At 55.5% G+C, this 21499-nt stretch overlaps 1 protein-coding gene across 3 annotated transcripts; it reads left to right on the top strand.

Annotated features, from left to right (window-relative positions):
* The first annotated feature begins 277 nt into the window (after positions 1-277).
* Smtn (smoothelin) lies at positions 278-21150 on the top strand. Of its 3 annotated transcripts, none has more exons than XM_051164784.1 (20): positions 278-540; positions 5077-5225; positions 5509-5602; positions 5709-5787; positions 5897-5994; positions 7016-7339; positions 7423-7495; positions 8106-8177; positions 8258-8776; positions 8933-9105; positions 12088-12240; positions 12328-12403; positions 13570-13737; positions 13834-13896; positions 14063-14141; positions 15884-16057; positions 16291-16408; positions 16827-16978; positions 17919-17987; positions 20911-21150. In XM_051164784.1, exons 1-20 carry the CDS (start codon positions 490-492, stop codon positions 21059-21061), a joined length of 2835 nt encoding a protein of 944 aa, XP_051020741.1. In that variant the 5' UTR covers positions 278-489; the 3' UTR covers positions 21062-21150. The 3 variants fall into 3 exon arrangements, with proteins under 3 accessions (XP_051020741.1, XP_051020742.1, XP_051020740.1); XM_051164783.1 differs by lacking the exon at positions 17919-17987 and adding an exon at positions 11053-11148 and having other exon boundaries at positions 326-540; XM_051164785.1 differs by lacking the exon at positions 17919-17987.
* Positions 21151-21499: the final 349 nt, after the last annotated feature.

Raw genomic sequence — 21499 nt, 5'->3', positions numbered from 1 at the left:
AGCCCCTAGAGATGAGTGGGTGTGTGAAAGGGAACTAGACAACAGGCTTGCACCCCCTGGTGGTCAGTACAGCTTGGGTGGTCCCTTTTGAGCTCCATGCCCTCCTTGTTTCGGGCTTAGTCAAGATGCCAGCTTAGACCGCATGGCAGACTGGCAGCCAAGCTGGTAAGGTTGGAAGGAACACCTACCCATGCTTGGCTTGCTGAATTTGTGGGGTTTTTTTTTTTTTTTTTTTTTTTTTTTTACTTTTCTCAGCCAACCACCCTAGGGCAAAAGACAGTTCCCAGCCAGGAGCCACATCTCAGAGTAGGATAGGACAGAAATAAATGCTCTTGGTCTAGAGAGGGAAACAGAGGAATAAAAACCCCACAGACTGAGGTTTCTACAAGCCCCAGCAGCCTAACTCATGTCTGCCTCTTGCAGAATTCCCCCGAGTGCCAGCAGGGTCTCAGCAAGAGCCAACACACTTCAGGAGCTAGGAGCAGCAAGATGGCAGATGAGACCTTAGCTGGGCTGGATGAAGCGGCCCTCCGGAAACTGGTAAGCAGCCCCATTGCTGAGCAACAGGGTGCGTAAGAGCCAACCTGGGGGTGTAGGGCCACTACGTATGTGCTTGTCGGTACCTAAGAAGAGGGAGGGATTTAGAGGAGAGGTTCAGGGAACAGTGCCAGGTCCGTTCCATTTGGTTGACCCACAGGCCCTTGCGGCATGTGCCTATCCGTGTCCAGTGCTGAGACCTGGTCCCTACCCACCCCCAACTGTCATCTCCTGTTTAAACAGTAACTGCTGGGGACTCACCCATGGGTTGCTACAGGTGTGGGAAGGCTGGATTTGCCTCTCCCCAACAGCCTGGGCACTGCCCACTCCTGGAAGCCTGCCCAATGATAATGGTAGCGCAGATGATTAATAAACAACAGATGGTGCTGAGTACGCCACCTTACAGAGTGCCCACATATGCTCCAAGAGCCTAAAATCACCTGCCCAGATGCTTCTGGGTAAAAGCTTTACCAGGGTCCAAACTCCAGAGAGGATCTTGGGATACCCAGAGTCGTGGGAAAGTCTGGGAGAACCATGACAAATAGACTGTGGGCCCTTATGGGTTCTGTGATATATAATCTGTCGTTTTCTACTTTAAACCTTGGCTTCTTAACTTGTAAAAAGGGGGTGAAGGAGGCCGGGGAGGGGCGTAAACACAAAATACAGGTTGCCAGTGTTAACAGAGGGATGAGAGAGAGACTGGATTGGGCCACTCCATACTTGCTGGCTACCTTCCTATTCCCATGTATAGAGAGGCAGTGGGACAACACAACAGCGCAGCAATGTGTCCACCAGCAAGGCCTTCATGAAGCAGGCTGTGGCTGTAGAGAGAGGGGCCACAGCCCCACCACCAAAACCCCAATCTCTGTCCAGGGCCAAAAAGTAAAGATTTTACTTTCTCTACTAGTGTCCCACACCACCACCAATCCTTTACCCTAGAGGCAGAGGCTTGAGCCTCTTGGCCTAGTTGCCTTGACCTGTAGGCAGTTGCCCTGTGTGTCCTGGGGCAAGCACCTTAACCTCATCTGTGTACACCACCGCCAGAGGCGGACAGAGCCGGGAGATGGGGTTGGGTCTCCAAAGATGCCCACCAGTCAAGAGTCCTCAGGAGGGTCGCAGACTCAGATAATTTTCCAGGGGGAAAGCCAGGCTGGGTGTCCAGGCACTCCCAGGGGATTCTCCAGCCATCAGACCCCCACTCTAGCAAGGTTTGGGAGCTGGGGGAAAAAAGCTTTATAGAGAAGAGACAGAAGCAGTGGTTGACGGACGTACTTCCTCCCAGCCCGGGCTTAGGAGGAAAGGAAACAGAGACTCGATCCGTTCTCGGCTCCGCGGCCCCAGGCCCACCCCAGCCCTGCGGCTTCACCGTCCCGCGCGCGCCATTGCTGTGCCCGGAGCTGTGAGGGTCCCACCCTCCAGCCTCGTGGCAGGAACGGGGGCGTCCCGAGCCGGGCTCCTCCCCGCGGGGCCCAGCCTTATATGGGAAAGCTGTGCCCAGCTGACTCGGGGAGCCACAGCTGCTTCCGGCCCGCTCCCGCACATTCCTGAGGACGGGGTGGTGGGCTGCACGGGACGGGAGCACCCGAGGACAAGCACGCTGCGTGTGCCCCCTGCCACGTGTCTGCACCTCCCGGCCGAGTGACTTAGGGAAGCAGCTTAGGTGCTGTGAACCTCCCTTCCTTTACAGATGGGATGTTAAAGCTGGCGATAGCCGGGGGCTTCCTGCCTGGTTCCTAGCTGCAGCGCCTGGCTGGAGACTGGGTGGGTGGGGCGTGGGCGAGCCCCGCGTTGGTGACCACAGCCTGCGGGCCTTCAGCGCCCCCTGGCGAGGAGTTCCCTCAATTCCTCTCAACACTGCAGGTGGCTCTGGTTTGGGGATTGAGTGAGGACGACCTGGAGGAAAATTGCTTCCTGTGCAGGTGGAGAAACTGTGAAGCTAGGGACGCTGCTTGGTCGATCAGACGACCCCCAGCAGCGAAAATAGAAAGCACCGGAGCCCCAGTCGAACCCCCCCCATCCTCCCACAGGAGGAGGAAGCACCCTTTTTCCTCCCAGGAGAATTTCACTAGGCAGTTTCGGAAACCATCCCCTTCCCCCTGGTGGACAATGGGTCTTTGTATTTCCTTCCCTCCCTCCCACAGTACCCTCCACGCAGTGGGGGTGACTGAGAGGGTGGAGGACTCTGGACACAGTAGAAACACTGTGGTTTGACCTTTGGCGTTTGAGAGAGTTGGGAACACAGGGCACACAGCAGAGACGTTGGTCAAGGCTTTGCCCACAGTCCCAAAAGAAAAGATGGCGGGGGGGGGGGGGGAGCGGGGAGTGGCCAGCAGAGTGAGGTCCACCTCTCAGCCACCCGCATTCACTTAGGGTATCCAGTGGGAAGATTCCAACTTCCAGATTGAGATGCCAAGGTACCTTTTCCAGGGGTTGGAAATGGGGACCCACGAGATAAAGGTTAAGATTGGTCATTCTATCTCTGGGCCTTTACCCTCTGGACCAGCTGTCTCCTAAGGCCACCAATCTCCAAATGTTGTGGGGAAGTGAGCATCATTCTTTTGGTTGGTCTGGGTAGACCACGCTAGAGGGGTCTCTGGTATAGGACCTCAGAGTTCCTTACCATAACAAGGAGACCCCAGCATCACAGCTATCTTCAGCCTTAGGCAAGCCTTGTAGTCAGAGAGACCTAGGCTTAAACTCTCAAGTTATTTGGCCATAAACAAAACACTCAAAGAGTAGTAGATAAGGGGGCTGGATGGACCCAGCAGTTAAGAGCATTTGCTCCTCTTCCGGGAGACCCAAAATTGGTTCCCAGCACCCACATCAGGTGGCTCACGATGAAGTTGTAACTCCAGCTCCAGTGGATCTGATATCCTCTTCTGACCGCCACAGGCACCCATACGCGTGCGGCATCCTCTTCACAGATGCATGCATACACATAAATAAAAATAAGTCTTTTTTTTTTTTTTCTTTTAAGGAGTCAACCTGGGCATGGTCATGGATCCCTTTACTCCCAGCGCTCAGGAGGCAGAGACAGGCAGATCTCTGTGAGTTCGAGGCCAGCCTAGTCTATAGAGTGAGTTCCAGAACAGCCAGGGCTACACAGAGAAATCCTGCCTCAAAAAACCAAACAAACAAAAATGACAAGTGGGCCTTTAGAGAGAGGATCTGACACAGTTTGGGTCTCAGTAAATTGTCAATATGCTTTGTTTTTCCTGCTTCCTGTACCTTCAATTCCTGGCTGACTAGAAGGAAGAGGAGACCACCTCCCTGAGTCAGTTTCCTTCCCATCTTAGCTCTGTCCCTAGGGCCAGTGTCCCACCTGGTAAATTAGGAAGCAGTGACAGAAAGCTTAAGGACTATGCCCTGAGTGTAGAGCCAAGACTGGGACTTGATGGGGCTCTGGCTCTCCACAGCTCCTCAGGAATGTGGGCCTTGGGGGGGGGGGCTGTCCCCCCCGAGGCTTTCCCTGCTCTCCTCAGATTTAAACAAGCTAAAGTGGCTAAATTGAGCCAGCTCATACTCCCTCCTGAAACTTATCTCTGCTCACCCTCCACGTCCCAGCTCCCCAACTGAGAAGGAAAGACCAACTAGGAAGAGGATTGAAAGAGAGCTAGTCACCCGGCCCTCACTTGTTCCTGTTTGCCTATCAGACCCACACTGGAGGCTTAGCTCTGCCACCACCTGCTGGCCAGCCCTGAGCCAGCCCTCTTCTTTAAGATCCCTTTGAGGAGGCACTGTGCCAGGGGATGTGGGGGAAGGCACCAGGATTGCCTGCACAGCACAAAGTACACTCTTCGAACCTGTTTCTTTCCAGTCACCAGTTTCCCATGAACCACAAGGCTGAGATGCTTATGGGAGCTCGGGAGGTTGTGGGGGAGGGGCAGGGGTAGACCCTGATGCTAGCTGCCTTTTCCTTATCTCTAGAGAACCAGCCTTCCCCACTCTGGGTCTTGACTTCTTCCATGGTGGCTAGGACTAGACCAATGTCAGTAAAAGGGAAAAAGTAACCTTCAGCCAAGCAGGGAGCTAGGACTCTGCAGTACCTGCCTCTGCCTCAGTTTCCCTATCTGACATCTTTCCCAGCAGGGCCCTGCTACCCTGGGACTAGATCGCCAGGAGTCTGTCTTCAGCTACCTGAGTCCCCGTTGGTAGCTCAGGGGGGTGACCACACTCTTCCTGCTGTGTACTCTCCCCCCTAAAAAAAGATTAATGAAATACCTGGGAGAGCAAGTCACAGAAAGGAGTGTCTGACTGCTTGGCACTTGGCTTGGGTCAGTGGTTGCTGGCTCTGCACTCACAGAAAGGTGGTCTCGGCACCACAGTGCACAGTAGGCTCCTCAGGAACTTTGGCATTTTATGAGAAAGGTCTCCCCCTAAAGACCTTGAGTGGGAAGCAGGCACGCGGAAGGCTTAGGGTGGGGAGACTGGAGACAAGCCGCTCCTTGTGCCCCAGGCTGAACTGTGGGCAGCTGGTGCCAGTCCTTTGTCCCTGACAAAATGCCCCACCCCACCCCCTCACTCCCACCTGCCTTGCAGCTGGAGGTCACAGCAGATCTGGCCGAGCGTCGACGGATCCGCTCAGCCATCCGGGAGCTACAGCGGCAGGAGCTGGAACGAGAGGAGGAGGCTCTGGCGTCCAAACGGTTCCGTGCCGAGCAGCAAGCCAACAAGGAGAACTGGCTACAGTGAGTGGCAGAGGGGGAGCGGGTTTTTTTTTTCGGGTGCAAATGACTGTGGTTGTGCAGTGTGGGTAGCATGTGGCATTGGTACCTCTGTCCAGGTGTGTGTGTGTGTGTGTGTGTGTGTGTGTGTGTGTGTGTGTGTGTATTGATGCTTGCTCAGAGGTTCTACACAGGTGGCTCTGTCTCTCTGCCAAGGTTCAGGCCTCCGACACTGACCCCTTTCCCTGATCCCACGCCCCCCAGACCCCATCATGCAATTGTGCTTATGCTCACGGTGTCTCTGCAGCTCTCAACAGCGGGAAGCTGAGCAGCAGGCTGCCCTGGTACGCTTGGCGGGGCGCCTGGAGTCCATGAATGACGTAGAAGAGTTGACCACACTGGTGAGGCCCAAGGCAGGCAGGGGATAGGGGAAGGGTCAATGAAGACCTGGATTCCACAGTCCAACCCCCACCACCACCACCCCCGTGGCCTGCCTGTCACCCACAGCTGCGGAGCGCCGGTGAATACGAGGAACGCAAGCTGATCCGGGCCGCCATCCGCCGGGTACGCGCTCAGGAGATTGAGGGTAGGTGCCCTGCCCTAGGCCCACCCTTGTCCTGCAAGCTGCTGCCCACAGCATCTCAGTCGCTTCCTGACACTTGCGCCCGCGCCCCCCCCCCCCCCCGCCCTTTTAGCTGCCACCTTGGCTGGGAGACTGTGCAGTAGACTTCCCAGGAGTGGCTCCCAAGAGGACAGCAGGAGGCCACCAGCGCACAGATTGGACCCTGGTAAGGTAAGGAGAATGGGTGTGGAGGAGGGTGACCCAAGTGTTTTGTGCCTCTTGACGCCAAGAGTACGGGGCGTAGTACCTGTGTGCCTTTGTTACACTGTCATTTGACTAGGAGATGGCCCTTGGCCAGCGTTTGAGGAAACTCCAGAGCTCATTTCTTATACTCTCAGGCAACTCCAGCCATATGCCTTCCACTCCAGACCTTGAACTCAGGCTTTTCCTCTCAAAGCCAGCCTGTCTACACAACTCCAAGTTATTATTTCTTCCCCAGTGCTACTCTCATGGACACACTGGCACCTCTCCGCTTCTACTCCTACCCACTTCCCACCCCTGCCTCTACCACCCAGCCTGTGCTCAGCAGCCAGAAGGAGCTCCTAAAAATGAAAGTCTAGGAGCCAGGCATGGTAGTGCACGCCTTGAATCCCAGCACTCGGGAGGCAGAGGCAGGCACATCATTGTGAGTTCGAGGCCAGCCTAGTCCACAAAAGTGAGTCCAGGACAGCCAAGGCTACACAGAGAAACCCTGTCTCGAAAAAAACCAAACCCAAAACCAACAACAACAACAACAAAATAGACAGCCCACATCCTTACCTTGCCTGTCCAAGTTCTGCATGTCAGGATCCCTGCTAACTGGTGCTCAGTGTCCTCTCTGTAGTGTGGGAAGAAGTCAAGACATACAGTTCCTACTCATGGCCAGCAGAGGATGCTAGCTGCTCAGTCTGGCACTACTGGGCTTTTCTCCCTGATTAGCCAGACTGAGGCCAGCGTCCTCCTCAAGGGGTCCTTTAGGAATAGGAGTCCCCAGCGCACATTTGCTATTGTCACCAACCACTGGCTTTAGGATCTGGTCCTTGTCAAACCACCTTTGGCACTGACCAGCCTTCCTTATGCAGGTGTACATTCAGGAAGCCACGCCCAGCCCCTCTGCTTTGCATGGCCTGCTCTGTCAGCTCGGCCCTCCACGGGTGGGGGTTGCCCTCGGAGTCAGAGAAAGCTTGGTTGCTTCCTGTGGGGTCCGCTGCAGGGGTCAGAGCAAGAGCAACAGGAACAGCAGCAGACAGAAGTGCGACAGCCAACCCCAAGCCCTGAGGATGCCAGCCAGGATGTGACCACAGTGACAGTCCTGCTGAGGGCCCCGCCTGGAGGCACACCCAGCTCACCTGCCTCACCTGACAGCTCGCCCACCACTGCTTCTCCTGAACCTCTACTAGAGCCTTCTGGAGCTCAGAGTCCTGCTTCCGAGGTTCCAGACAGCTCTGAGCCACTTCCTCCTGCTTCAGGAGCCCCCGGCCCTGAGCCCCCCATGTCACCAGCATCCCCCAGCCCTCAGGGCCAGGTCATCAGCAAGGTGAGTTTGGTGAAAGGTGGGAGTGCCAGACAGGTGAGTTTCTTGGTCTGAGAGCCCTTTCCGATGTGGCGTTTCCCTTACAGGCCCTGCCTGGCCCTACAGAGCCCCCCAGTACCTTGGGCCCTGCCAGAGGCTCCTCCGACACTGAGAGAACAGGTGAGGACCCCTGGACAGGTTACTGTTAGCGTCTACTTTCCCCCTGCCCTGTCCCGTCTCTCCCGCCACTCTCCTTCCCTTTCCCTGACTGGAGGATGGGCTCTGATGCTTCCTTCAGCAGCTCTAGCCTTCTCAGGTTCAAACAGTCCCTGACACTCCCCCCCACTGCCCCTGAGGTGTTCCCGCCCCTGGCTAGGCCCACCCCTACCACCCATGGCTAGAGGCCTCCTTACAGCCTTGAAAGGCAACAGGCCTCCGGCACATTCTTCTCCCCAATAAGGGAGTATACCCATCACCCAGCTGGATCTATGGGCAGTACTGGGGTAGGGGTGGGGGCTGGGCTGTCCCTGAGTCCCTTTAGTATGGAGAATCTGGATATCTTCCTCCGGCTGTAACTTACCCTTGGCCCTTTAAGAGTGCTTACGTCACCCTGGGGGTCAGTGCAGGAGAGAAAAAGGGGTACCTGTAGGAAAGGAGGCAGGCCTCAGCAGTGGGTGTGCTGACTATGGTAAGGAGGTGTTAAGGAGAGGAATATGTGCGAACAGCACCCCACCATCCACTTTCCTCCCCCCCCCCCAATATGGCTGCCGCGTACTCACCGACCTATCAGACCTGGCTGACCGACAACCCTGCCAACGCTCCCTCTCTGTGCTCAGTCCCCAACAGCCAACCCCAAATCGAGGTACTACCCATATTTACCATCCCTAGGGTCTGGGCAGTCCTATCCTACCCTGCCACTGACAGCTTTGTGGTCTCTTCCAGAGCCAACCCCGCTCAGAGGACCGGCCCAATTCCATCAGGCTAGCTCTGTGAGAGACCGAGCCCGCAAGTTCACATCTGATTCTCCTGCGGTTGCCAGGCTCCAGGATGGCCCATCCCAAACAGCCCTCACTTCACTGACCCCCACAAGGCTCCCAGGCTCTTCCCTCATCAGCACCACCCCTGCCTCCTCCTCCTCCAGCAACTCCTCCTCTCGAGGTCCCAGGGACACTTCCTCCCACAAGAAGCAAGGAGAACTTACTCATTCTCTGGCCCAGCTTCAGAGCTGCCCTCAAGAGGAGGGCCCTGTGGGGCGGGGCTTGGCTCCCAAGTCCCTTGAAAACAGAGCAGGGGCACCCAGGCCCTGCTCAGAAGAGCCCAGTACCCCACTGCCTGTGGCCATTGGCACTGGCGAGCCAGGGGCCAGTATGAAGACTACATTTACCATTGAGATCAAGGATGGCCGTGGTCAGACCTCCACAGGCCGGCGGGTGCTGCTGCCCACGGGCAACCAGAGAGCAGGTAGGCTCCTCACCGCTGGGGTGGACTACTTGCAGCCCCTCACTCCCAGGTCTGCATGTAACCGAGGCCTCGGCCAGTGTCCAGAGTGCCACTCACCTTGACTGGCACTGTCCTCACTCCACCTGACCCCAACAGCAGTCCTTCCTCCCCAACCAGAACTGACACTGGGATTGCGGGCTCCCCCGACCCTTCTCAGCACCAGCACTGGAGGCAAGAGCACCATTACTCACATCAACAGCCCTGGGACTGTGACCCGGCTAGGCAGTGTCACGCACGTCACCACCTTCAGCCATGCCTCCCCTGGTAACCGAGGAGGCTGCAACTTTAAGGTGAGCATTCCACCAGCCTCACCATTCACCACCTCCAGAGACTGCTCATGGTAGCTAGCAGCCTTTTTCTGTTGCGATCCTCTGCTACTGTGGACAACGAGACACTGAGGCCAGAGAAGGAGCATCGCTGCTAACGGTCCACAGTTAGTTAGTGGCATGGCTAAGACCGAACCATACTGTATTACCCAAAGGCATATCTGAAGTCATTTTTCCCATATGATGATCTTCTGTTGTTTAGTTTTGTTTGATGTCGGATCTCTTGTACCCTGGGTTGGCATTGATCTTAGTGTTTAGGCAAAGCTGACCTTGACCTCAGCGATCTTCCTGCCTCTACCTTCCGAGTGCTGGCATAAGAGACCTGCGCCACCATGCCTGGATCCACTTGCCGATCTTTGATCCTTGCACCTGAAGGCATCCATCTATTCTTAATGAACAGATGTGAAGGCCGAGGCTTACAGAAGGTGGCAGAGAGTGTTCGCCTTCTTCCTGTGGCAGCCTCTCTCCCTCCCCCTGTTCTCACCTGTCACTAAACATCAGCTACAACGACCTGTGGATCGGATCACAGGCTAATCTAAAGCTCAGCCTAGTCCATTAGGAGATTGTTGATTAGCAGCTGTGCCGTGGGGGGCGGGGCGGAGACACTGATGAAGACAGGCAGGCTGGGGGGGGGCACACCAGGCTAGTGGGGCGTCAGCCCAGCAGGTGCCTCGGGAACAGAATACCAGTGTGCTCCTTCTATTATTCATCTTGAGCTGGGAGCTCAGCTGGGGAGTAGATTCCTGGTGGGCTGCCCAGGTAATGGCCTCTGTGCTGTATGAAAGACTGACCGGGGACTTTGACTGAGGTGAGGCCGTCAGATGGGAGCTAGCTTTGGGCCTTGTGAGGGGTAGCAGGGAGAGAATATGAACAAAAACAGCCTTCTTGAAACAGATAGATTGGGGTGGCTGTCGTGAGGGCTGGTTACAGACGAAGCTCGTGTGGTGAGTGAAGACTGACTTGGGCCCGGCACCAACAACTCACCTGTCTCCCCATCCGAGGAGTACAGTTGATGTGTCTGCAATGCGCTTGTGCAGAGTCAGGGGTTGGATCTGAGCATCATGGCTGGGCTGGGGGGGGGGGGGGGCGGCATGCCTCTCAGTGCCGAGCCCCCATTCCAGCAGATTGCTTAAAACCCCATCTTCCTGTGCCTCAGTTCCCCTGACTTGTTCAAGGCTTTCTAAAACAATGTGGCATGTGTGTCCAGCAGGATACACAAGAGTCCAGCAAATAGATGTCTCACAGCTAATAGATATAGTGTCTCAGTTCGCGCCCTGCACCCTGCCTCCGTTTTTCCACCTATGGTCATGGGCTCTGGTCTGGGTAATCCTTGAGACGTGCAGCAGGCTCTCTGCCTGTTTGAGCAGGCTACCCATCCCCCGCCATCCCCTCCATAGAGGATCCCAGAATAGGTTTCTATTTGGGCAGTTGCTCCAGCTGGCTGGTGGCAGGTTGGGAGGCCAGCAGGGGCGGGGCAGACTCACTGCCCTTGCCTTTGCCCTCAGACCAGCTGCAAAGACTCTGACAGTCCCTGTTGCTGTCCCACCATTGTACCCCAGAGTCCCTGCTAGCGCTATGCCGGGAGTACCAGGGCCTGGGCCTGAGATGGCTGTGGCCTTTGAGGAACGGTTGAGCCAGGCATTACAGGAGCTGCAGGCGGTGGCTGCAGCGGGCCAGTCAGCAATGACCCAGGCAGCCGAAGCTGCCCTAGCCACTGTAGAGCCAGTGGCTCACGCAGCTGAAGAGCTTCGAGCAGAGACGGCAGCCCTGAGCCGGCGACTTGGCGCACTGACCAGGCAGGTGGAGGTGCTGAGCCTGCGGCTGGGTGTACCGCTTGTGCCAGACCTGGAGTCTGAGCTAGAGCCCAGTGAACTCTTTCTGGCTGCTGCCGACCCCGAGGCCCTTTTCCAGGCAGCTGAGGATGCTGGGACCCCTGTGGCCCACCCGCCTGCCTTTAGCACCCGCCGCCGCAGCTCTTCTGCGGGTCCCTCTCGCACCAGCAGTCTCGTAAGTCGGCCTGTGGGAGGGAATGGCTTCGAGCCCCAGCTCTGCTGAGTGTCTGTAGATGTACCAAGACTGTCTCAGCCTTAGTTTACCTCACTGTACAGAGTGGTGTAGTGTACAGTGAGGTGCCTCTAAGATTGTCCCTCTAAGATTGGGACAAGAAGGTGCCAGGCTCTTGCCCTGGCAGCTGTCCTACTGCCCTCTCCAGAACAGCTGCCACCTCAGCTCTCCTTACCCTCATGACAGACAGAGGCCCTGCTGGGAGGAGAGGGCTGTAGTGGCTAAGCTGGGCCTTAGCTTCAAGGGGCGAGATGGGAAAGAGATCCCCTGGGGGAGACAGGCCAGTGATGGATGCTCCTTAGATAATGGTTTCCAGTAAGGTAGGAAGAAGGGAAGTGGCATAGAGCTTCAAAGGGGTCTTGAAGAGCTTGGGGTAGCCCCAGTCAGACATCTTGTTAGCTCTTGAGACCTGGTCCAGCGCCTCGGCAATCAAGACGTGGGATCTGTGCTGCCTTGGGAGAAAGCTAGAAATGAAATGACAGAGAGAATTCAACTGCAGCTCAGCCCTCGGGCCACATCACACTCCCAGAGGGCCTGTGTGCAAGTCATTCGGCTGCCCTAGCCTCAGTTTCCCCTCTGCCTAATGGGGACAACAAAATCCCCAGTGCTTGCTTACACAGATATTTTCTACTTGAATGGAAAACCAGTTACTGATGCTACCGATTTGTATTAATGTGATTCTGGATTTGTGCAAAACTCTCCAGGGCTGCCAGGTTCACTACAGTGGGCCTGAAACCAACATAGCCAACCTATATTAGCAGGCCCGACAGGCTGCTGGGGTTATTTTTACTGCTGTGCCAGCAGCCCTAGGATCTAACCCTCTTCCACACAGGTTCCAGCCACATCCCTGCGTAAACCCTACACCCTCTCCATACTCTGTAGATGGACCCAGATCTAGCAGAGCCCACATCTGTGACTGTGGAAGCAGCTAATGGCGCAGAGCAGACTCGAGTGGACAAAGCCCCGGAGGGGCGGAGCCCCCTGAAGGCAGAGGAGCTAATGGCCATCGAGGATGAAGGGGTCCTGGACAAGATGGTATGTCAGTTCTGGTAGGCTGGGGGCTGGCAGAGAGTAGGGATGGGCAGACCCCAGGTGTGCGACAGCTGCTTTCTCTACCACAAGCTGGACCAGACAACGAACTTTGAGGAACGGAAGCTCATCCGGGCCGCTCTCCGAGAACTCCGACAAAGAAAGAGAGGTAGAGAACGAGCGAATGAGTCACCCCACCTAAGACCTAGTCATTCCCTCCCTTCCTCAGCTGCTCCCCTCAATCTGGAGTCCTTCCATGGACACTTCCAGCTCAGAAGTTTCCCTCCCCCATGTCCCCTTCCCCAGAGCCACCTGCTCCCTGGCTTCCTTTCCCTGTGTCCAGCTGTTCAGTCCCTGTCACTCCACTCAGCCTTTCTCACCTTGCATCTAATTGCTAGCCACTGTTGAGTGCGCCTTGCTTGAGTCCAAATAATCCTCCAGTTGCTCCCCCACCCCCCAGCTCCCCACCCTCTAACCCCCCAGCCCCCCCCCTGTATCCCCCCCCCCCCCCGCCAGGACGCTCTTAGCCTCTCTGCCCCTGGATGTGGCTATTTCCTTTTCCTACAGCTCTTCCCTAGATTTAGTACATCTCTCCCTTATAATCTAGGTTTACTTCCGAACAGTTGTTCTCTGAGAACAATTATGCCCCCACCCCCCCACTACCCCCCACTCCACCCCCACCTCACCCTCAGATGGCAGCCAAATGCCTCACGCAAGCATTACCCTCACTGTGCTAGGTGTGCCCTCAGGGTCCCTCCCCCCCCCACCTACTTACTTTTTCTGCAGACCCAGTTAACCCTGTCACCTGTCAGCTTCTTTCTCAATTGTCCTTTTACCTGGCTCTGATGGCTTCTCCCATACCTCTACCCACCCACCCACCCACTCCCTGGGTGTAGGTGGTGTTTGCTCCTCTCCTTCCTAAGACTAGTTTGAAGGTCCACCACTTAACCGCTGTGCCCGCCCAGCTCTCTCTGGATGTCAACTCTTCCTTCCTGACTCAGCTGCTGATTCCCATAGAAACTCATCTTTGATCCAAACACCCCTTTGACATCGGCTGCTCTATATTCCCTCTTCCAGTGGCAGAAACCACGCCCCCCCGCCATCCCCCGCACCCCCCCAACCCGCCCACCCCCCGAAGCACACACTCAGTTCTGTACCAAGCTGTGGTTGTCCCCGCCACATCCACCCCTAGAGAGGCACTGGTTTCCTACGTCCGACTGGTGTGTTTCTAACAAGCTGCCTCCACTCCATCCCGTGTGCCCCTTGTGTCTGTGCATGGTGTGCTGTGTGGCGTTGGGCGGCCCTTCCGGCGTGCATGGGGCATCCCCTGCCCAGACCAGAGGGACAAAGAGCGAGAACAGCGGCTACGGGAGGCACGGGCCCGGCCAGGAGAGAACAGAAGCAATATGGCTACTACAGAGACGACCACGAGGCACAGTCAGCGGGCAGCTGATGGGTCAGCTGTCAGCACCGTCACCAAAACTGAGCGACTCATCCACTCTAGTAAGAGGCCGAGCAGGGGCTTGGGGCTCGGGGTGAGCTCAGAATGACTCCCTTCGTCTCTTACACACTTCTCTGTCCCATTTCCTGCCCACCCAGATGACGGCACGCAGACAGCCCGCACCACCACGGTGGAGTCAAGTTTTGTGAGGCGATCGGAGAGTAAGGCCACCTGCTCTCTCCTGTGCCTGCCAGCCTGCTCACCTCCTTAAGCTCCTCCTTAAACACTCTCTATGTTGTCGTCGTCTTCTTCACTTCTCTACTCTGTGGCTATTATTACTCTTTCCTTTTGTCCAGCCCAAGCCCTCACCGTCTCTCTTTTCCACAGATGGCAGCAGCAGCAGCAGCAGCACTACAGTTCAAACCAAGACTTTCTCCTCCTCTTCTTCATCCAAAAAAATGGGCAGGTGAGCGTGGGGCAGTGCCTCTGGGGACCTCACTGCATACCCATTCTGCCGAGTGGCAGGCTGACAGGCATATGGTCGAGGAGGTACCAAGCGTGTCCTGATGACTTTGTGATCTCTCGTAACCCTCAGTCACACCCGAGGGTAGGGGGTGGGAGAAGCCGGTGGAGGCCACACACCTGCTGAGGCTCTCACACTGAGCCTTAGAGAGGCCCGCCTGCCACTGCTTGCTGGTACTTCCAACATCTAAAAAGTCACTCCTGGGGGGTCCCAGAGCATGCTGACGTCTTGAGGCACTCGTGATGGAGGGGTACACCCCACAGTACAGAGGATAGATAGTGGGGCTGCTAAAAAACACACCACTAGTGGTTCCAAGACCCCTCACTTGGTGACCTGCATAAGCAGTCCAGCCCTGCAGCTGTGTCCTCTGGAATCCTACAAAGAGGCCTTGATGTCCTCATTGTCAGTGGAGGGAGTAGGGGTAGCTCTCTCCCCTCGTGAAGTTCGTTTGTTTACGTGTTTACTCATTGTATCTGGATCTTTTGTTTAGCTTGTTTGTGCTGCTGGGTATTAGAACCTGGGGCCTCATGTGTGCTGAGCAAGCACTGCACCACTGCCTACATCCCTAGCCCTTTTTTCACTTTTGAACTTTGAGGCAGGGTCTCTCCCTAACTCACCTATACTGGCATTAAATTCCCTCTGTGGTCCAGCATGCTTTGGACTTGCCCCAGCTACCTAAGTGTCTGGAATTACAGGCCTGTGTTTATTTTTATTACTTTTATTTATTTATTTATTTATATTTTGGGCAGTATGGAGAGAAGTGGGCACATGATGGAGTCGTACTGTGTGTCTCAGGCTGGTTTTGAACTTATGATCCTCCAGCCTCAACCTCCAGAGTTCTGGAATTATGGGAGCACACCAGAGTCCCTTGTAGTTGTTACATAGCACAGTGGGAGGACTGGGGTTGTAGCTCAGTTGTAGAGCATTCGCTTAGCACACAGGAGACCCTGAATTCCTTCCCCAACGCTAGAAGGAATACCAGGACACACAGTGAAGTCTTAAGAGGCATGAGATACTACTGTAAGCATTTTGTGCTGTTCATTTTATGACTTTTTATTGGTTTGTTTTGGTTTATTTAGGTACTGGGGATTGAACCTGGGGCCTTGTGCTTCCTAGGCAAGTTCTTTACCAATAAGCTGCCTTTTATTTTTTAATTTTGAGTCGGAGTTTGCCTACGTCATCCAGTCTATAGCTCGGTGGCTCTCGAACTTGCCACTTTTTTTTTTTTTTTTTTGGTGTATCTTTCCCAGTAGCTGGGATTACCAGCCCGTGGCACCAAGTCTGAAATTTGGCACTGTAACATACCTCTTTAGAAAAACCCTGGGCACCAAGCCTGATCAAATAAGCTTGGCTGCCGATACCCTGTGTTTGTGCCTGCTGTGTGTACTCCTCCAGAAGATGGGTGTGACAGGACACCCACCCCCCACTGTTACGGCCACCATACCCCTTTTCATTTGTTAGTGGAAGTTGCTGGTGATGTTCTGAGGTTGAGGTCAAGGTCATATAAGGCTGACCTTTCCCCTCATCATAAGCACCCATAGCGGCCCAAGAGGGCCCGTCTGCGCAGCTGTGCAGAGCTCCATCAGTTCCAGTGCTCCCAACACCAATACCATCAAGCTAGTGATGCTGCCAAGAGAGTGGAGCCATTCTACCTCCAACCTAACATTCCTTTCATCGTCCTAAAGCATCTTTGACCGAGAGGACCAAGCCAGCTCACGTCCAGGCAGCCTGGCAGCCCTCGAGAAACGCCAGGCAGAGAAGAAGCGAGAGCTAATGAAGGCACAGAGCCTGCCCAAGACGTCAGCGTCCCAAGCGCGCAAGGCCATGATTGAGAAGCTGGAGAAGGAAGGCCCTGCGGGGTAAGTGGTAGAGGGTGTGGGTGGGCCAGTGGGATGCTCTCAGTATGGAGGACAGCGTGGAGCTCAGGGGGTGGAGCCAGGGATGGGAGAAGGGGGCGGTCCAGTCCTGAGAGAAAGGCTGCAGGTCATGGAAGACTAGACCAGCGACCCACGGGGTAGGCTGGCCCATGAGTCTCGGAGTCTTGTGACCTTCCTCCTCCCCACACTACCCCTCCCCCCCCCCATCCCCGCAGCAGTCCTGGCACACCCCGTACAGCCGTGCAGCGTTCTACCAGCTTCGGAGTCCCCAACGCCAATAGCATCAAGCAGATGTTGCTGGACTGGTGCCGAGCCAAGACCCGCGGCTACGAGGTGAGCCCCGTGGAAGTCCTCGGCTCGGTACCACGTGCCCTGCTCTGAGTCCCAGGAAGGCCTACTGAAGACCTGTGGGTTGATGAGCATGATTCAAAGACAGATCCTTCTCCGGGGGGTCCCTTCTGTGTTACGCTGGGTAAATTTCTGTACTTGCAGTGAGGAGTGCCTGGAACATGCCAGTTGAGTGGCCCTGGGCTTCTCAGTAGCCCCTACCCCAAAGGATCACAGCACACAGGGGTAATAAGCCAAATTGGAAGAAGCTCATGTTATAACTCCCCACCTTGAACAAGTTACAGGGCCTCTCTTTCTTTCTCTGAGTCAAACTGGCCTAGGGCTGGGATGCCACAGAGCAGATAGCAAGCACGGGAAAGCTGCCCCTCAGGGTCCTCCTGACCAGTGCTCCCACCTCCCACAGCACGTGGACATCCAGAACTTTTCCTCCAGCTGGAGTGATGGCATGGCCTTCTGTGCCCTGGTGCACAACTTCTTCCCTGAGGCTTTCGACTATGGGCAGCTTAGCCCACAAAACCGGCGCCAGAACTTTGAAATGGCCTTCTCCTCTGCCGAGTAAGTATGGGCCCCTCCTCCCTCGCGGACTATGGGTGTCAGCTGGGCTCAGCAGCCCTGAGACCCCACCGAAGTGGCCAGTTGTACAGTGGGTCTGCAGGCGAGACCCCCCCCCACCCCTTCCCCAGAGAGTATCCATCCTCCTCCACCCATGCCCACCTGTTGCTGAGTGTGCAGGGGCCCACCCGGAAGGAAGGAGCGTCAGGCCCGCCTACCAGCCCAGGCTAAATAAAGCCCACCAGGTGGCCCGTTCATAACCCCGCCCTCCTCCCTCTGCCCCGGTCCTCTTCTCTCCACTTCTCTGTCCTGCTCTCTTCCCACTATCACCAGAGCTTCCTGCTCCCACGGGATCCCAGCTGGAGATTCCAAAAGGAGGCTCCTGGCCCAGGCACCGTGCCCGAGTGACCTATATAGGCTTATATAGGACATCGAAAGCCCTCCACTTTGGAATCGTTGCCCCCGTCTGCACACTGCACCCAAGCACCCTCCTCCATCTCTTTCTTATGCTCCCCTTCCCTTTCTGGCTCCCGCCAGGATTTTTCCTCCTTCTCCCCCACTCCTCTCACGCCTCCCTCACCACCTCCTTCCCTGGGGCACAGCCCTCCTCTCCAACCTCGGCACCGATGCCGTTGCCGCCCCCCCCCCCCCCCCCGCGTTCCCGCTTGCCCCAAGAGTTCTCTGCACCTGTGACTGGTTTGGCGTCCCACCCTTGTCTGCACTGCGCACCATTAGTGACGGGTAGTGAGCGGCACGTCCACCATTGGGAGGGGGCATGCGGGAGGCTGATGGACTGCGGCACCGAGAACATAACTGAACTCATGTCTCTGTATTGTGTATGTGTGTGTGTCTCTGCCCTCCCTTTTCTCTTGGCCTCTCTCCCTCCCTCCTTCCTCCACCGGGTCCTGCCCCCTGCCCCTTCCTGGCCCCCTACCCTCCCCAGGACCCATGCGGACTGCCCGCAGCTCCTGGATACAGAGGACATGGTGCGGCTTCGAGAGCCTGACTGGAAGTGCGTGTACACGTACATCCAGGAGTTCTACCGCTGTCTGGTCCAGAAGGGGCTGGTAAAAACCAAAAAGTCCTAACCCCTGCTCGGGGCCCCACGGTGAGAAATGTCGCCGCTCCCACCTGTCCCATTTCACCGGACTCTGCTCATCAGTGCACAGAGAGGGATGAGGGGGGAGGGTCTGACAATTCAGACTGAAGGAGGAGAAGGAGTTGCGGGCACGGGACAGGCCCAACAAGTGGCAAGAGACATGGAGAGTATAGCCTAACCGGGAAGGAAAAAATCTTGATGAGGGGCTGAAGGGAGGGACCGTAGTTTGAGTTTGAGCTTCCTTGTGAGGACCCGAGAGTCTAAGGTATCCAAACAGGAGAGATGTGCTCAGGCTAGCATTCTAGAACAGTCCTCGGGTGAAACTTGAGATGTGTAAGATGGACCAGCATCAGCAGAGGGAAGGTAGGGAGCCGCCTGTGGTACTACATGCTTGCAGTCCCAGAATGCAGCAGCTCTAAGCTTGAGGATCACAGTTTAAGGCTAGCCTGGGCAACATAGTAAGGCCTTGTCTTTACCCCAAAAAAAAAAAAAAAAAGTAGAAAGACAGGCTCTGGAATCTGGTTTGGAGAAAGGAAGGGTCAAGCTTGTAGTGTGCCATATGGGGAGTTGGTGGTGTCCTTCTCCAAAGTGGGGAGCCTGGTAACAGGGCCAGTTAGTTCAACAGGAAGATTTGCTGGCTGGATTCCCCGAAGCCATATGGCTTTCCTCTCTGCTCATCTCACCTCAGGGCCACCGTGAAGAATTCTAACTCAAGCTGGCTTTTCCATTACAGATAACGAATTCAGAAAGCCGGCTCAGGCCAGAGAACAACGCCAGGCCCCACCGCTAAAATCCCACCGGTTTTGTAGACAGAAGTAGGTGGGAGGCAGGGGCAGGGTCACAGAACAGGGCAGTCTTATCCAGCACCCATGAGTGGTCACAGGTAGAACCAGGATGGAAAGACAGAGGTCCAAAGGGAGCAAATGGATTGCGGGAAGACATATGACTCAGAAATGGTGTCAACAAGGATGCCCTGGGGTGCCCTCCTGGGTCAGGGTCCTTGGGGGGAAGGAACACATGTGCACACACACCCAGAGGTTCAGGTATGGAAAACCAGGCTTAGTACTGCAGCTAAGTCATATATGGACTTTGCTGCTCCGCAGCCCACTCCAAAAAGAAAGAAGCTTTAGTGTAGCTCTGAACCCGTAGGAAAGTATGACTCAGCTACGTGCTGTTGCTTTAGTTGCCTGGTGTTTGGCTTGTCACTTGGGTAGCCTGAACTGTGTACCCCAGTATAAACAATGGCTTTATAAGGTCTCCAGGGAAGGCACCACGGGCAGGAGAGTGCTCCAGGCTTGGGGGAGGGAGGCCGGGATCCCTGAGAAGATAGCTGCAGTTGGAAGATGCTCCGGAGAGAGGCTGTCTCTTCACCATGGTACTGCTGGGTAAACAAGCCAAATGTAGGGTGGGGATGACCCCCAGGGCACATAGCCCATCATCATTAGAGCCAGGTGCCTGTCACTTATCCTGAGTACCTCCAAGGTCTCAAGTGAGGTCGGGAATGAGTAATTGGGGGGGGGGGGGCACAGAACAGGGCAGAGTCTTACCCAGCATCCGTGAGCAATCAGAGTTAGAACCAGGACTGAGAAATTTTTTCTGCATCCCAGCATCTTTGTACAAGAACTGGTGAGGATCTGGGCTGTTATCCCAACTACGCCAGAGGCTGAGGTAGGAGGCTCACAAGTTCAAGGCTTGCCTGGGCTACAGAGTGATTTCAAGACTAGCTCCAGCAATTAATTTATTGAGACCTTCATCTCAAAAAGTAAAGAGCTAGGGTGGCATCTCAGTGGGTGAGAGCTTGTATCTCAAGCTTGAGGCCCTGGATTTAATATCTTCAGTACCACAAAATGCAAAAATAGTCTAGGTGAGCTGGGAGTAGACCCCAGTCCTACCACAACCCTGGGTCTGGCCAAATGGGAGGTGGTCTTGGGTTATGCCATGTCTGGGGACCAGCAGCAATCTGCTTTTTTTTTTTTTTTTTTTTTTTTTTTTTTTTGGTCTTCCCTGCCGAAGTAAACTGAGCAGTGGTGACTATGTGAGCCAGTGCAAACAGGAGGCAAGACAGAAGAGATCTTAGTTTGAGACAGGAGAGAAACTAAAGTTGAGTTTGTACCCCATCTTAAAGCTGTTAAGGGGGGGGGTCACAGTTACTTCTGTAGGGAAAGAAAAGCTCCAGATGGTTGCCAAACCCCAGGGTTGAGGGCCCATGTCTCATACCAGGCCCACCCAGGTATCTTCTGAACGTGCAGCTTTACGCACGCAGCCCAGTTGGCTTCCTGAGTGAAGTGCAGCGCTCTGAAGCTGAGCTCAGCATAGGGTGCAGACAGTCCAGCTGATATGGATGCCTCCCTAGCTCCACCTGATGCAGATGATAAGGCTTAAAGAAACACCCCTGAAATACCCCCTGGCCTCCATTCCCAGGAGGTGACCTGTCCGCTCACAGAAAGTGGGTCACCGGGGAATCCTGGCAGGTAGACACTAGCCAAAGAGGAAGCCGCCTAGGGTATAATGGCCTAGCTGAGACTCTACCAACCAGTGCATGACCAGGAGGTGGACCCCAGAGAGGGGTTGGGGTCCAGAGCCAGAACCTGCCTGCTGAGGTGGGACATGGCTCACTCGCCAACCCAACCCCAAGTTCTACACACTTAGCCTTTGGGCAGACTGGCCCCTAGGTTTGGTTTTGGGTTTCCCATCCTAGAAAGCCTTTCCAACCGATGGACAGTCTGGAAGGTTTGTGGAAAGAAAAGCAGGCTGCGACAAAGACCTCAGGGTAGAGGGACACACAGCACGGAGCAGGCTGGCACTGACGACAACTCCTGTGCCCCTTCCTCTGCAGGATGCTGGTGGATTGTGTGCCTTTGGTGGAGGTGGAGGACATGATGATCATGGGTAAAAAGCCCGACCCCAAGTGCGTCTTCACCTATGTGCAATCGCTCTACAACCACCTGAGGCGCCATGAGCTGCGCCTGCGCGGCAAGAATGTCTAGCCACTCTGCTCTCACCGCCCGCCGCTGCAGGCTGCTGTCCCCACGGCCCCCAGCACCGACCCCTCCCAGTGCGCCTGCGCACCCCTCCCCCTTATACACACGCAGCGTTTTGATAAATTATTGGTTTTCAAGGATTCTGACTTCTCTCCGCTGTCTCTGATGAATTATCCCCAAGGGTCCCCCATCTCCCGCAGCTAGGCAATAAGAGGACTCACTCGAGGGTGTTCAGGAACTCTTATTTGCTTTCTCACATCATCTACTCGTAGCAAGTAAGGAGAAGAGCCTCAGTAACTGCGGACAGGGGTTTAGTAGAGCTGGGGAGGGGAAACCGAGGATTGAGAGGAATCCCCCCCAACCCCACCCCATTTCCGTTGCTTTGGAGACAAGTGTCGGCCCTCAGCAAGAGAGATGCTCCCGGGATACTGAGCGCTTCATTCT

The sequence above is a fragment of the Acomys russatus genome, chromosome 22, assembly GCF_903995435.1.
Source record: "Acomys russatus chromosome 22, mAcoRus1.1, whole genome shotgun sequence".
Lineage (NCBI taxonomy): Eukaryota > Metazoa > Chordata > Mammalia > Rodentia > Muridae > Acomys > Acomys russatus.
This window is presented reverse-complemented; position numbering and strand designations above follow the sequence as displayed.